This window comes from Corvus hawaiiensis, chromosome 5 (genome assembly GCF_020740725.1).
Source record: "Corvus hawaiiensis isolate bCorHaw1 chromosome 5, bCorHaw1.pri.cur, whole genome shotgun sequence".
Lineage (NCBI taxonomy): Eukaryota > Metazoa > Chordata > Aves > Passeriformes > Corvidae > Corvus > Corvus hawaiiensis.
The window spans coordinates 75,869,171-75,882,852 of NC_063217.1; the positions used below are offsets into that span (position 1 = coordinate 75,869,171).

The following is a 13,682-nucleotide window of genomic DNA, read 5'->3' on the forward strand; positions in this document are numbered from 1 at the left end:
GAGTCAGGGCCGAGCTCAGGGCTCCTGTGCTGCAGGAGATGTGTGTCCACTCACCTCTGTGGCTCGAGACCTTGGCAGCAGAACCCAGCAACAGCACCTGAGGTTCCGGGCAGATCGGCCTCTTCTGTTGCATGTCAGAGCTGGCTGCCACGCAGATCAAAACACAGGTCAGGAGTGTAAACCTCAGGGATCAAAATGTGGTCTTGGGAGCAAAGATCTGCTTGTTCCATTTAGCAAATGTTTCTGACATATCGTGCTTAGTGATCGGCTTTTCCCAGGAGGTTTTGTTTTGACATGTCTCAGGCGCAGACATTACTGTCACACCAAAATGGTACAGAGTGAATTTATAGCAGCCGCTGTCTGAGATGGGAACTAAATGGGGTAAGAATAGAAAAACAGGCAGTGAGATGACAAATTGTCTTCCACCTCAGATCCTAAATATCAGTGGGTTAAGTAAATCTCAGCAGAAAATGACAGCTTCCCTCTGCTTCACAGCAAGCATCCCAAATGGCCGTGGTTGGGAAGGAATAGGAGGAGGCAGGTGGTGTGCTCCGCCAGGACCCTGCTCTGCTCCAGCAGCGTCCTCTCTCCCCTCCCCCCCGAGAGTGTGCAGCCTCAGACTTTGGTGGCGAGCACGTGGGCAAACGATGACCGTGTGCCTTTTTAGAAAAACGGATACTTTGGTCAAATATGAAGAGAAGGTCATGGGAAACATTTGGCACCCTTTATTTTTTAATTAAATAACCCCCAAACCCTAGCCCAGGCTTACCTCAGATCCCAAAGATGTATTTGTGATGCTATAAAGCCACAAAGTGGCTTTTAAGGAAAAGATTTTACGGTAACAGTCTGATTGAATAAAGCAATTAAATGGTCTGGCTAAGTCTCAAGTGTCTGGAAAGTGTTTCTTGGTCAGTGAGTGCAGAAAAGAGTTTATACCTTGCAAGTGAACTGGCCTCCGTTCTGTGACCGATGCCTGGCTCTTGGTTTGAGGTTGGATGTCCCTCTGCCTGAGGACTGTGTTGTTAAGGGTGTGCTGTGAGTACTTAGATTTTGTGGTTTTTCTGTGTGCTCAGACAGTTGTCAACCAGGTACACCTAGGTACTGGCAAAATACAAATACGAATGCCTCTGGTGCAAACCCAAAGCCCTCCAAAGAGCTCTAAGTCTGTGCAAAGTGTTTTAGGTCTGATGTGCTGCTGGCTTGTGTAGGTTCTGGTGGGCTGCAGCCCCGAGCACCTGGACACTTTGCCGGTGTAGTACGGTATCGTAGCACAGCTCCTGAACCACAGCTTTGTCATCTGTAAAAGCAAGAGGGAAATGGGATTTTAGAAGGATGCTCCTAATGTTGTCAAGCAAAGTCCTCCAAGAAGGAAAAACTGCCAGAATTGCCATTTGTTTCTGCTTTATTGAACTGCATGTTACGTATACTGTCCTGTCTTTTCTTCTTTGCACTCTTACCTGGACATGTGCTTCAACTTTGGGAATTGAAGTTCTGTGCTCTCCCAGTTGGGACATGCTTACCCTTCCAGTGCTCCCACTGTCTAATCTGAGGTGCTGAAGAAGAGTCCAAGTTGGGCTTTGTATGGGAGGGAGCATTTTTCTATTTTTTTCTGCTGCTGCCATAGCCCCGGTGGGGTAAGGACCAAAACATGGCGAGATGCAGTTATTAGCCTGAGCGATGGATTTAGCATGAGCGAATCACCTTTCAGGCATGCCCACTGTTCTTCCTTCTGCTCTGGGATGCTTGTTACACAGTTTGCCCAGCACCAAATTGCAGAGCTGCTTTGCTGGTGTGATCAAGCGGCGGTGGTGCAGGAGCAGTCCATGCAGTAGCGATCCTGAGCTTCCCCAGGCTTCGGGTACCAAACCCTGACGCGCTGTGAGCAGCGTCCCAGGTGTTGTCTGTGTCAGCTTCCGGCAACCACAGGGGATGGTCCACAGCGGGTCTCACACCCAGCAGAGGCTGGAACCTCGTGTGTACGGGCATGGATCCCTTGGGCCTGCTCCAGGGGAGGGAGTGCTGCTGTGGAAGGAAGGTTGTAAATTGTTCAAAAGAGCAAGTGCTGTATGAGGAAATGGTACCAGTGTGTTGGACTGGATTGTGCATGCAGGACAGGAGACTTATATTTATTAGCTTAAAATAATACTGATTTTATAACATCTCCTAGCGGTCCTTCCTGAGGCTAGGCTAGACTCTGGAAATGCAGAGATGGAGACCAGGAGTGTCCTGAAGCATACGGAGGAAAATGAGCTATAAAGTTACCTGCCCAGAAATTTGCTGTAGGAAAAAGGGAAATTTCAGGGAAGAACTCTTGACCCTGTATGTTTTCGATGTGAATTGGAGCCTTTCTCCAGTGTGGGGTGTGCTAGTTTCTATCAAGGTGTGTACAGGTATGGTGGTGCCAGCCTGGCTTCACAAACCTCAGAGACCTCGGCAGGTGAACTAAAACACCAGGCAGAGTCTGAGGAGGGACAATGAAGGAAGTGGGGAGGGAAGGACTGTGCTAACACAATGTAAGTGCCTAATTCCACATTCTTGGGAGAGTTTTGCTGAAACGTCCACTTTTAAAGAAAATATTTGGGGATCATTATTACAGGAAATAAATTTCACGGTGTTTTTAAGTTGTATCTATAAAAAGCTAGAAAGGATACTGAGTAGACAGTCCTGGTCTGGTGAGCGGGCCCCACAGCTGTGTTGGCTTCACAAATGTTTTGCATGTGCTGTTCTTAAAGAGCAAAGGAGAACAAAAGGGGGAAAAAGCCCAACACAAAAACCTTCAATCCCCTCATCTTCCAAACCATGAGAATTTTTCCTGTTTTTTTTGTGTAATAATTGTATTAATTATGGTTTGCATTTTTCCGCTAAGTGTTTGAAATAATTAACGAAGACTCAAACTCCGAGAAGCGGCTATTGGGAAAATCAGGCATAAAAAGAGCCCAACCATATTTGCGAAATGAAATTGCAATTATGTAAATTGCAGCTACTGGATGTGTAGGCATGGGAGCCCAGGAGAGCGGAACTGGCAAGGTCTCGGTTACGGTGGAGAAAAATTCTCATTTGTGCTGTGAGGCAAGGCCGTGCTCGGCAGTTTGCTTGCGAGCATGAAATCGCGTCACGGACGTGTCTGCTTGCTACTTCTATTTTGGTGTGCAAGTCAAGTGGCTGAGAGTTTCTATCTTTAATGATTTCCTCTTGTTTGCTCTAGCAAACAGCTGCACCACATTGTCTGACACCGGTTATTTACTGGCCAGTGCTCTGCAGAGACGAAAAGGAAGGCATTTAATCTAATCTCCTTGGATGTCTCAGTGTTTGCACTTGGAAGTTTTCTTTTCTGCAGTCTTTGGGCAAGTGCAGAACAAATTAATGTTGCAGTTTGACACAGACTGCCCTCTGAGCCTGATTACTGCCAGGAGCTCCTGAGGCACATCTTGAAAAGCTTTTTGCCATAGGGTACAGGAAGTAGAAAAAAATAGATTGTTACTCAGAATTGCTTTTAAGCATCAATCTCAGCAGATCCGAGTAAAATCATCCATTGAGCTTCTTCAACTTGTTAACCAGGCATTTAGACCAGAACACGAGCCTCATGAACTACATGAAAACTAAGGTCATTTTTGGTAACTCAAGCCTGCATTGAGGCAGGAAGGGCGCTCAGATCTGACTGGAAGTGAATTCACAATGTGGCATGGGGGCCCAAGTCCAGCTTGTGTCCACTGGAGGTGTGACCCAACCTACAGACAGGCATTCAGGTTCCTGAGAGTCACTGTGAGGAACTTCCTTCTCACCTGTCCAGTCACATTGTGCCTCGGGGTGGTCACTGCAAGGGCTTCAGACTGCGAGGAGCTGTCTCTGTGCAAGCAATGTACTGTCATAGCTCTCAGTCTTTAAGGAAGTCTACTGGGCAGTAACCCACGGCAGCCTCTCGAAAGGTTGGAGAAATGTATGCAAATGGACAGTTACTGACAAGACCAACTCAGGATGCCTTAATAGGCAGCTAAACGTATAACTTTATGCTGTGCTGTGTGCTTATATGTTATTGCCCCAACGGTTTCTGCTGTATCGAACAAAAAATAGGCAGATATATCCCCATGCTTTCTTTTTCCTTCTCATAAAACTGGTTTTCAGTCAAGATCTTTTTTCCTGTGGCTCAATGAGTTTTTGCCTGATACTTCAAGGCCTGCAGAAGGCTGGACCTGCACAGTGCCCAGAGGCAGCAGTGGAAGTCTCGGGACGCTGGTGATGGGTACATCACCTGAAGGAGTTCCTAAGCTCTTGAACCTGCTCACAGTTGTGAATGTTGTTTGAGTATGAGAGCTGTATGAAGTCAGTCGTTTTACCCTCAGCTGGTGCAAGTTCTGTGTCTCCACAGCACCGGTGTGCCAGGCTGGGGGTGAGCCATGGAGATGGTAGTGAAGCAGTTGTGTCGGCTCACCCGGTATACACGGGGAGTCAGAAATAGAAGCGAGGTCTCCTTAACACCGAGATGTATGCTTTAACAGTAAAAAAATTTGCTTTCCCCATCCAAATCCCCAAGTGCTGTTTTGGAAAAATATCTGGAGCAGCAACTTTTCATTTGTAATCCAGCTTGCATAGCAGACGCTGGAGGTTGGGTGCAACAAATCAAGATGGAAATGGCTGGTGCATACTTCTTGGTTCGGCCATATGCTGCAAGCGATGGTTTTGACAGATGCATTTTTCCCTAGAGATTGCATTTAGTTCATCAGCCTTAGGTTAAATGTGAAGGATCTGAGGTAAAATTCCAGGGCTCCGTCCATTAGCCACCAAGCCCATAGTGTTCGTGTTAAAACAGCGCAATGGGAAATGTGACCTGGTGCTTGGGAGTTGTACTGGTGCCAGTTGTGCTGCAGCACTGTGTTCTTTATGTCATAGCACACACATCTGATAAGGGAAGACATGATGGCGTTGGATAAGTTCTTGTGCACAAGGACTCTGCAGGTCATGTGGAGAGTGCTGGTTTTTTATTTAATAACCGAGGTATGCAGGTGCTAATTTGAACCAGATGTGTGTGAGGCCGAGGCCAAAGCCAAAGTTTGTTACTCCACAGTGAAATGATGGCCTTGCATTTCTGGGACTGGAAGGAGGTTTTGGATCAATCTTTATTTACTAAAATATTTAGGCAGTTATGAATTCTAGCGCCTGAATCCTTTATTTCAGTTTTGCTTGAAGAGTTACCTACCTCTGTTTCCTCCCTCCATTCTAAGCCCCTTTGATACGGTCGCACTTGAGGAAACCTTTCTGGAGCGGCCAAATTGGTGCCGGAGCATCCGGAGGTTCTTGGCTGGCCCAGGTCTCACTCCCCTGCGAGTTTGCACTGCATCTCTCTGCGGAGGCAGGGGTCTGCCATGCACAGAGAGCCTGTGTGTGGGCTGAGATAGTCCCGGCTCTGGTGCCCTGGTCCCTCCAGTGGCACGGGCATCTCCATGGATGCTGGAGTGTGGTGGGTACAGGCACAGGTGTAAGCACGCAGTGGGTGCAGAGGAGGGGCTGCCTCATTAGGGAATTTATTTATCTATCTATATATATATATATATATATGTATTTACATATACATAAAAAAATGTTTCCTCCTGCCTACCTTATTATCTTCTTCAGACAGCAGGAAATAAATTGACCATTTGCATGAGGTGCTGTATTTCAGTTTCAGCACACAAGAGGCAGCGGGCTGCATCAGGCAGCTGCATGTTACCTTTTGTCTGCAAGGGTGGCCAGTCTGGGAACCCTAATGTGTTCCAGGTTTGTGGAGCTAGTGAGGAGAAGACCAACTGCCACACATTTGGGTTATGCCAAGCTCAGTGGTGAGTTTCCTGTATTTTGGTTGGATCTGTCAGTGCTGTAGGTTAAGATGATGATGTTGAATGAACCATTACCTCTGGTGTACGTGGCCAGCCCAGAACCTCGATGCTCTGCAATTGCTATGAGCCCTAGAACTGTGGTGGGGCTGTGCCAGAGGAGCAGGGGAGGCTGCAGGCACCACGATGGGAGCGCTCCCTGTTGACCTGGCAGGCCTTACACAGGTTGGCATTTCTGTTTTCAGTTAGGTTCGTGGTTTGGTCTCTTTGGCCAGGCCTGTCCCTCGTGGTGCAGTGGGAGAATCGGAGTGTTCAACCTACAGATTGGTTATTGACAGGAATTCCAGAGTGAGGCTTCAACATGACTGTTCTGAACGGTGTTTTCTCTTGTGGAGACTGCTTGGACTGCTTAGATTTTTGGCTTAACAACAGGTTAAGAGGCTTTGCAAACTTGAGAGTTTGAACCTCGTTAAGAGGGTTTTTTTAAATCAATGTTAACCTCCCAAAATCAAGAGTGTTTTGCTTCTCAGGTTTCTGGTCATCTTTGCTTTGTCTCTGATTTAATAATATTTGTATGTTCCAGGGATGTGCTTTTGCTGCTGCTGCGTAGCATAATAGCAAGATCTGCTCTAATGCTTGCACAAAATTTTATTGACCCCTTTTCAGTGCTCATTGCGGAGTCTCTTATGGGGTCTGAAATGATTAAAAATAGCAATGTCGCTTTCCATTATGGGTCCGACTTTCCCAGTCACCAGAGTTACGACAGTTACTGTAGTTTGGAACTGAGCTGCTGGTAGCATGCTTAGCCAAATCATAGATGCGTGTATAGGAGTTGTTTAAAATAGTTGTGATTTTGCTGTATGGCAATCACTTTCGCCAGGAGAGAGCACAGAGTTGCTGTAACACAAGTGCCCTTTTTGTTGTCCTTCGGTGAAGAAGATCCATTGTATGGAAGCTGTCATTTCCACAGGCAAAAGGAAGTACTTTTCGTGAGGTGGAATCTTCAGTTTTATTTCTGTGCAGTGTGCTCAGCGTGATTATTGAAAGAACTAAAAGCTGAACAATGATGTGAGAGCTGGCAATGCAAGTGCTTTTAATTAAGTTATATAGCCCAATGCACTTAATGGAGATACGTGTCCAGCTTGATGTGAGGTGTGTTTATTCAAACCATCAACGGGAGGTGTTTCAGCTTTGTGATTTACCCCTCCTCAGGTAGCCAGATGTGGAGAAAGCACCTTCTACCTTGGCCAGTACTGCCATGGAACTGTCATTATCCACTTTGTGAATCCTGCCAGCTCCATTGCTTTCTTGATCTCTGTATCATTTTCCTCCTAAACACTCTAGAGTTGAAAGAAATAAAGACTAAATGCTCATGTAGTGGGTCAGATGAGCTCTTACCAGCTTTGTTAAAATGTCTGTATCTTGGATTCATATCAAACAACTCCTGTCATCTTTTCCTAGCATCTGTCTGGTTTACACAGCAAGATGTACACAGGTTCTTCTCTTTCAAAACCTGCTTTGTTGTGGGGTTTTTTAGCAGAGTTGATCTTGCTGCGTGCCTGTGCTGTGTACACACAGTTGCTGTCTGAATAGCGGTGTGATAATGAACTTTTTTCTCACACAGGTGACCATTCAGCCTAAATCAAAGAGAGAGTTACGTTTCAGTCTTGTTTCTTTTGGGTTTCTTTGACCACTCTAGAATTGAAGTTTGGGCCTGCCTTTCTTCTTTGCCAATGGAAAGCAGTGATTTTTGTTTTCAAGAGCCACCTTGTTTTATTAGAAGGAATTGACTGAAGTGGGTGAGAACACAAGTGTATTTTTAAACTTGGTGTATCAGTTCCCTGTTACTTCTGCTCTTTTGCTTTAATCTTTTGTATAGGGACATATTGAATTTGATGGCTGAACTCAGACTCCAGCGGGAATAGCATAGGTATAATTTTGCAAACTTTCCTGGTGCCTGAGGGACACCAGAGGAACCTTTGTTGTGGAAAGCTACGTGCTGCCAGCCTCATGCTGGTGGTACCCACTCATGTTAGCACTGGTGATCTAGACTGATAGTGGAGCAAGTAAAATTAGAAAACTTCCTGGTGAGAGAGAGACATGGAGTCCTTGGCGTTCCGCATAGCAGAGGGATCCTCTGCGCTTTTCTTCCAATGCCCTTACCTCTGACAGCCATCAAGAAAATGAGGCAGGGGAAGGCTTAAGTTTTCTTAAAAGCTTCCAGCTGCTAAGATCTGTTCCTAGGACCAAGAGCACTTGGCTTTGACAAAGGAGCACCCAGTTCATCAGTCATCTTTCATCAGACTTTCTTCAAGCTTGATCTCAGCACCAGGATCATGGTGTTCTGCTGTGTCCTGTGCCTCTGCAGTTTTCCTGCTCACCAGGATGGAGTGTTGTGCCTGAGTTCCAGGGTTATTCAGAAATGCAACAGAGCTGTTGCTGACAGGCAAAAGGCCTGAAAAGATTCATACAGACAAGCAGGAAAATGTCTTTTAGGAGTATTTTTACATAGCTTCTATAGCAGTTTTTCTTTTATGCTTTTTCTTCAGGATGGCAACTTGACTTGATCACAGTCAAGGCCTGAGTTCACCCTGAACTTACGCGTCAATTCGCCATGTGCCTCTCCGCCCCTGAAACAGGCCAGGTGTAGCACAGCAGCTTACCTGCCTCCAGCGTGTCTCTGATGGATTTAGAGAAACTGCCAAAGATGACTGAATGTAAGTTTCCATGGAAATTGTCGGGGATCGTCCAGTTTATATGTCCGATGTGAAACAGCCAGTGCTGAGTTGGGAAATCACAGGTCCTTTAGGTATTTTCTTCTGAAAACCCTGGGACGAGGATGTCACGGGCCATGTGGATGAGGTTAGAGTAACCTGCTGACACTGTGAGCTGCGGCCACGTGGCCGTGCCAGGACCGCAGGAGAGATCGATTGCATACAGGTAGCCCCAGGTGTGCATGTATGGCAAAGCCTCTGGGCATGAAGCCCACGTTTGGACACGTTTTCTGGGGTTGGTTATTGTTGGTGCTGAGGTGTCTGCACTACTTAGTTGTTTGTGGTTAGGAAAGCGTTTCCATAAATTACAGAGTTCTAGCTTCCACCTCTGCTGGTGGTGTTTCATACTGAGCATAAATTCTCTCATCTTGAACAAAACCAGTAATTAATGACACAAGCTCGGGTCACTGACTGTGCTGGGATGCCCCCTGCTCCCTAGGCTTCCATGGTGCAGCTACAGCACATAAATTGCCTTTTATTGCAGCCTTGTCCTGTTTATTTTTACATGAAAAGGTTAGGACAGCTGAAAGGATGCCTGGGGGAGCAAAAGCTTATCTCCACCGGGTCCCTGTGTTATTCCCCACGTCCCAGTTACACTCTGCAGCACCATAAAACTTTCCCAGTTTGAAAAGCTGCTCGAGTTCTGCACTCGGAGGCCCCAAACGACAATAATTTTGCTTCTGGCCATCACTGGATATTGCAAACACGGTGTGCTTACAGTGGGGCTCGGGAAGTCACACAGGGAACGCATTCTTTGGAATCCTCTTTGTTTTATCATTGCGGAACAACCCACAAAGATTTGTATTATTGCACCTGAATAAATAGTGCTCTGCACTTCCCCCATTGAGGTCAGTGCTGGTGCGGGGCCGTTCCTGGGCCCCTTCCTGCTGCTCCTGCTGCAGCGCCGGAGCCTGGCGCCCGTGCCACCTGAGCAGGTGTCACAGAGGGCATGTTTGTGGATACTCATCTTGAAAGGCCAGCTGCTGGACACCAGCAGTTCTTTGTGCAGCAGTATTTTCCTAGCAGGCAGGAGCAGCATTCATCTGCATGTTTGCAGTTATAACCACCATCATAGTTTTAGCAGTCTTGCCAAATTCTCTAAATACTTTAATTTCATTGTAATGCGTAATAACAGGTGTACGGTGTAGTTGCCAGTTTCTGCTTGCTGGCTGGGTGAGTAAATTATTCTTTGCAAAATGAGAACGGTACTTAATTGATATTTGAAGATAGAAATGGCTAATAGCAAGTGCACAAGCTTCAGCTGTGAACAGTTAGAGCTGGGTCGCTGGCATTTCCATGTGGTCACTAGCTAGAGGAAAACACCTTCCTTGAAAGCCATTTTCAGCTGCATAGAATGATAAGAAATGTGTTACTTCAGAAGTACGTTTTCCATATAATTCCTAAGGTTGTGATTACAGGTCTCTCTTTTTTTTTTAGACTCCCCCCCCCCCCCCCCCTTTTTGAGTCAGTATTGCTGTTTGGAACTGGAAAGCACTAGTGAAAAGCACTTCTTGTGCAGTTCCACCATGGCTGCTCTGCAAATACATTTTTTAATTTAGAAGTCGGAGCAGACACGAAAACCACATTTCCCTGGTCTTGGCTGTGGAGGCTTTTGGGGCTTACATGGTCTGACTACTGCTGAGCTGAAGTCTGATTTCGGAGCCAAACTTCTTTTTTCTACATTGTTCTCGTGCAGAGCAGACATTTGTACTAGGCAGGACATACTGCCAAAATATGGAATTGCACCTCCTGCACACAAATACTATGGAAGGAGTCTCAAAATGACTGGCTTCTGCCAGGCCAGATGCAAATATATGTAGAACTGGAAGCTGTTGCCCAGAAGCTTTGCTGATTTATATTCTTTGAGGGTGTGGTCCCCTTATCCTGTTATCTGCCCAGTTTAGAATTCTAGGTTCCATGTTTCGAGCATAAGGACATTGCTGCCTTATGCTCTGGAGCATCGTGAACATCAGCATTTCCTCAATCAGAAATGCAGTTTACGCACTTTCCAGCAATTCTTTCTCCAGAGGGAAAGTCTGGGGTTTCTCTCTTACATGCTTTGCAATATTGATGTTTGGAGAAGGATTTGGGGTCTTAAATGTTCAGTTTCTGAGGGTTCTGTCAGGTTTCCTGAATAATCCCTTTTATACACAACATTTCAGAACGACTGTGCTGGGGGCTGCAGCCAGAGTTTGCCTCTAACCGGCCTTAGAAACAGGCTTGTGGAAGTAGCTGTGGTCAGCACTGCTATCTGCAGCAGGTGGGCAGCACCGAGATAAGACATCTGGCTCTTCCAAGTCTAGAAGAACCTTTCTTTATCCCGGTGTCCAACCTGCACTTGTCCCAGGACAGGCATCGCCTCCACTGCTGCAGGTGAGAACAGCCTGTTAGTGCCGCCAGAATAGCTGAAGAAACGCTTGTAGAAAATCATTGATCCATCTGGAGGTCAGGGCAGCCCGACAGAGGGGTTAATCGCTCCGAGACTCCTGCAGGCGTATCCAGGGACTTTGGACTTGGCTTTGGTATGTCTTTGACAAAACAAGGGACTTCACATTTAATAGCTAGGGATAAGGCTTTTGTTTACACAATGTAGTATTTCATCAAATACTACATTCTTTAAGTGAAAAAAGTAAAAACTGCAGGTTTGAAAGATGCTTATGCTGGATTCTTGGCTGAGGGGGAGTGAGGCAGCAGATTAATTTCCAGCAAGACAGCTGCCATCGGCTAGAAAATAAAGTGGTTTGGGCTGGTCCCATCACTCGCTTAGGAACCTGGAGAGGCCAGGAACTATTCCCGGGGCAGGGCTGCTGTGCAGCCTGCTGAGGGAAGACCAGTGCCCCACTGTTCCACCCCTCTCTTGCAGCCCCTGGAATTCCCCATTTGGCAGCATATCAAGAGGGGAGAACCTGCTGCGTGATGGCTGACAAGTCTCTGTGCTTAGGGAAAGCTTCTCTTGGGTGGGAATCGAGGTGCCAATGGGACTTGTGTCTCAGTGTGCTCACCTGAAAATGCCCTGCTTTGGGCTTGATTTACTTTTGAGAGCTTTAAGTTGTGGCATTCATAGGCGCAGATGGAAGTTTAGAGTTTACCTTTTAGTACTGGAAAGTTTGCAATTTTGAAACCCTTTCTCTCAAAGAGCCACATAAACTGCTGCTGGGGGAAGCAGGTGGTACCAGACCAATCATTTTTGTTGTGGGAATGACAAGACTTAGTTGTTTAAGAAATTCACAAACTATGCTGTGTTTATACGTGGAGCATAGGGAGCTCATACCAGAAAAAGGAAAAGAGCACAACGAAATACCCAGATCACGTTCCAATCTGCAGTCTCAAGTCAAATGAAACCTTTTTGGGGTAATTATCCTGAGGGAGCCTGCAGCCATGCAGCCTGCTGTGGTTTGAGCATCCAGCAGCTCTGCAGGCGTCAGGGTGGTGCAGGAGCTGTGGGGAGGGCACAGAGATAAGATGGGAACCTTGTGGAAAGGCTCAGCTTCAACTTTCCTGTCCGGCCACAGGTATTGCTTTTCACCTTGGGTGAATTGCTTAAAGCTGTTAATGGATCTTGAACACTGGATTACTTCCAAGCTTAGGAAATTCCCCTTTATGATTTCCCATAGGTATCAGGGAGCAGCAGGAGTCAGGAGCACCTCTGCCAAGGCAGGGAGCCAGAGCTGAGGTGACAGCGTGGTGGGTGCCCGGAGCTGGCGGCACCAGCCAGGGTCAGCCACAACACTGTGGTGTGGACGGGGTGGGTCAGAGGTTCAGGTTGAAAGGTCAGTAGGTACAAGGCCCAGCACCATGCAAATACCCATAGCCTGGCCATGGCCAGAACTCCCAGGGCTGTTGGGCAGCGGGTGCTTGGAAGAGGGCCGGGATCTCCGGAGGGTGGCGAGGGACTGCAGGTGCCTCGATGCCGGGCTCTTGGCTCACCAAGGTGGCTGTGTGCTGGGGAGTTGCCGTTTTAATGGCTGTTTGCTTTTTACTAACATTGTTTTAGTCAGAAATCAGTATAGAATTCTCTGGTTTTGGACTATCAGTGCGCAGTCTCCCAGGAGGTGAGCAGGTTTAACAGCATGAACGAAGTAACAAGGAAATCCAATTCCTCATTGCTGGGCCTCCCAGGAAGGGGTGCCCAAGAGGGAGCCTCCAAAAGAGGAACACGCCGCCAGGGCTGTGCGGGCAGGAGGCAGATGCTGTGGCTGAGATGGGCCACTGGTACCTGCAGAGTGTGTCCGGACGCTTGGCTGCTTAAGTCGGTGTTACGGAGCTGTGAAACTCGGCAGTCTGCCAGCCTTCCCGGAGGAGGCGATTCTTGTGGGCATAAATGTGGAATTCACCTTTTGATCAAGACCTGGGATTCCATGCGCCGGTTTCTGTTGGCAGCCTGTGCTGGGGAGGCTGTGCCGGAGCTGGGCGCAGGCTGAGTGCCAGCACCGTTCCCATGCCCAGGACAAGGGCTCTCCTGAGACACAGGAGCTACAACCAGAGGGGGAAGCACTGGCCAGTTGTTGAGGTGGCCGTGGTCAGTGGCATGTTTACAGACGCCAGGCATCTCACAGGAGGGGCACTGTAAACAGTGCAGCCCACGGAGCTGTGGTTGAGGCACACAGGTACTTTCCAAAGGAGTTGCAGTTCCTGGTTGCTCTGGCTTTGTGCAGAAAGCCTGTCTGCAATCCCACAGGCTGTCTGAAGCCCCTGAGACACCCGCAGAGTGTGTCTGGTGTTGTCGTTCCCAGCCGGCAGCTGGGGGAATTTCTGGTTTGCACCTTCATTTTAATCTGAGTTCACTTAGAATAAAAGGCAATGCTGCTAACAGAGCTGCTGCTGAGGATCTTTCTTGGCACAGGAGAGGCACTTTTCCCCTCTGAGATACCGAGCTTTCATTTGAACTCGTGTGGAAGCACCTGATAGCACTAAAAGCCTTTTTTTGCGAGTTACAGTGTACTTTTACCTCTGCGCTGCCAGCAGACAGAAGGGCTGTGAACCCCTGACCATCGAGGGGGTGTCCTGAGCTGAGCCAGGGCAGAGAGGGAAGGAGAGGCCAGGTCTGAGCAGCAATTGACACGGCATGCTTTGAAAATTAGTTTCTACCATCAGTGCTAAC

General features: G+C 47.5%; 1 protein-coding gene across 5 annotated transcripts in view; it reads left to right on the top strand.

Annotated features, from left to right (window-relative positions):
- The window catches only part of BMP3 (bone morphogenetic protein 3), a 93,901-nt gene that overhangs the window by 17,363 nt on the left and 62,856 nt on the right, over positions 1-13,682 (top strand). The window contains exon 3 of one of the 5 annotated variants that reach the window (XM_048303031.1): positions 8,357-8,524. The exons of 3 other annotated variants lie outside the window; for them this stretch is intronic. In XM_048303031.1, coding sequence (XP_048158988.1) covers positions 8,491-8,524 — 34 coding nt within the window. In that variant the 5' untranslated portion in view covers positions 8,357-8,490. Of the gene's footprint in view, positions 1-5,725; positions 5,814-8,356; positions 8,525-13,682 lie in introns of those variants that run through there. One more of the 5 variants, XM_048303030.1, reaches the window with a different exon arrangement.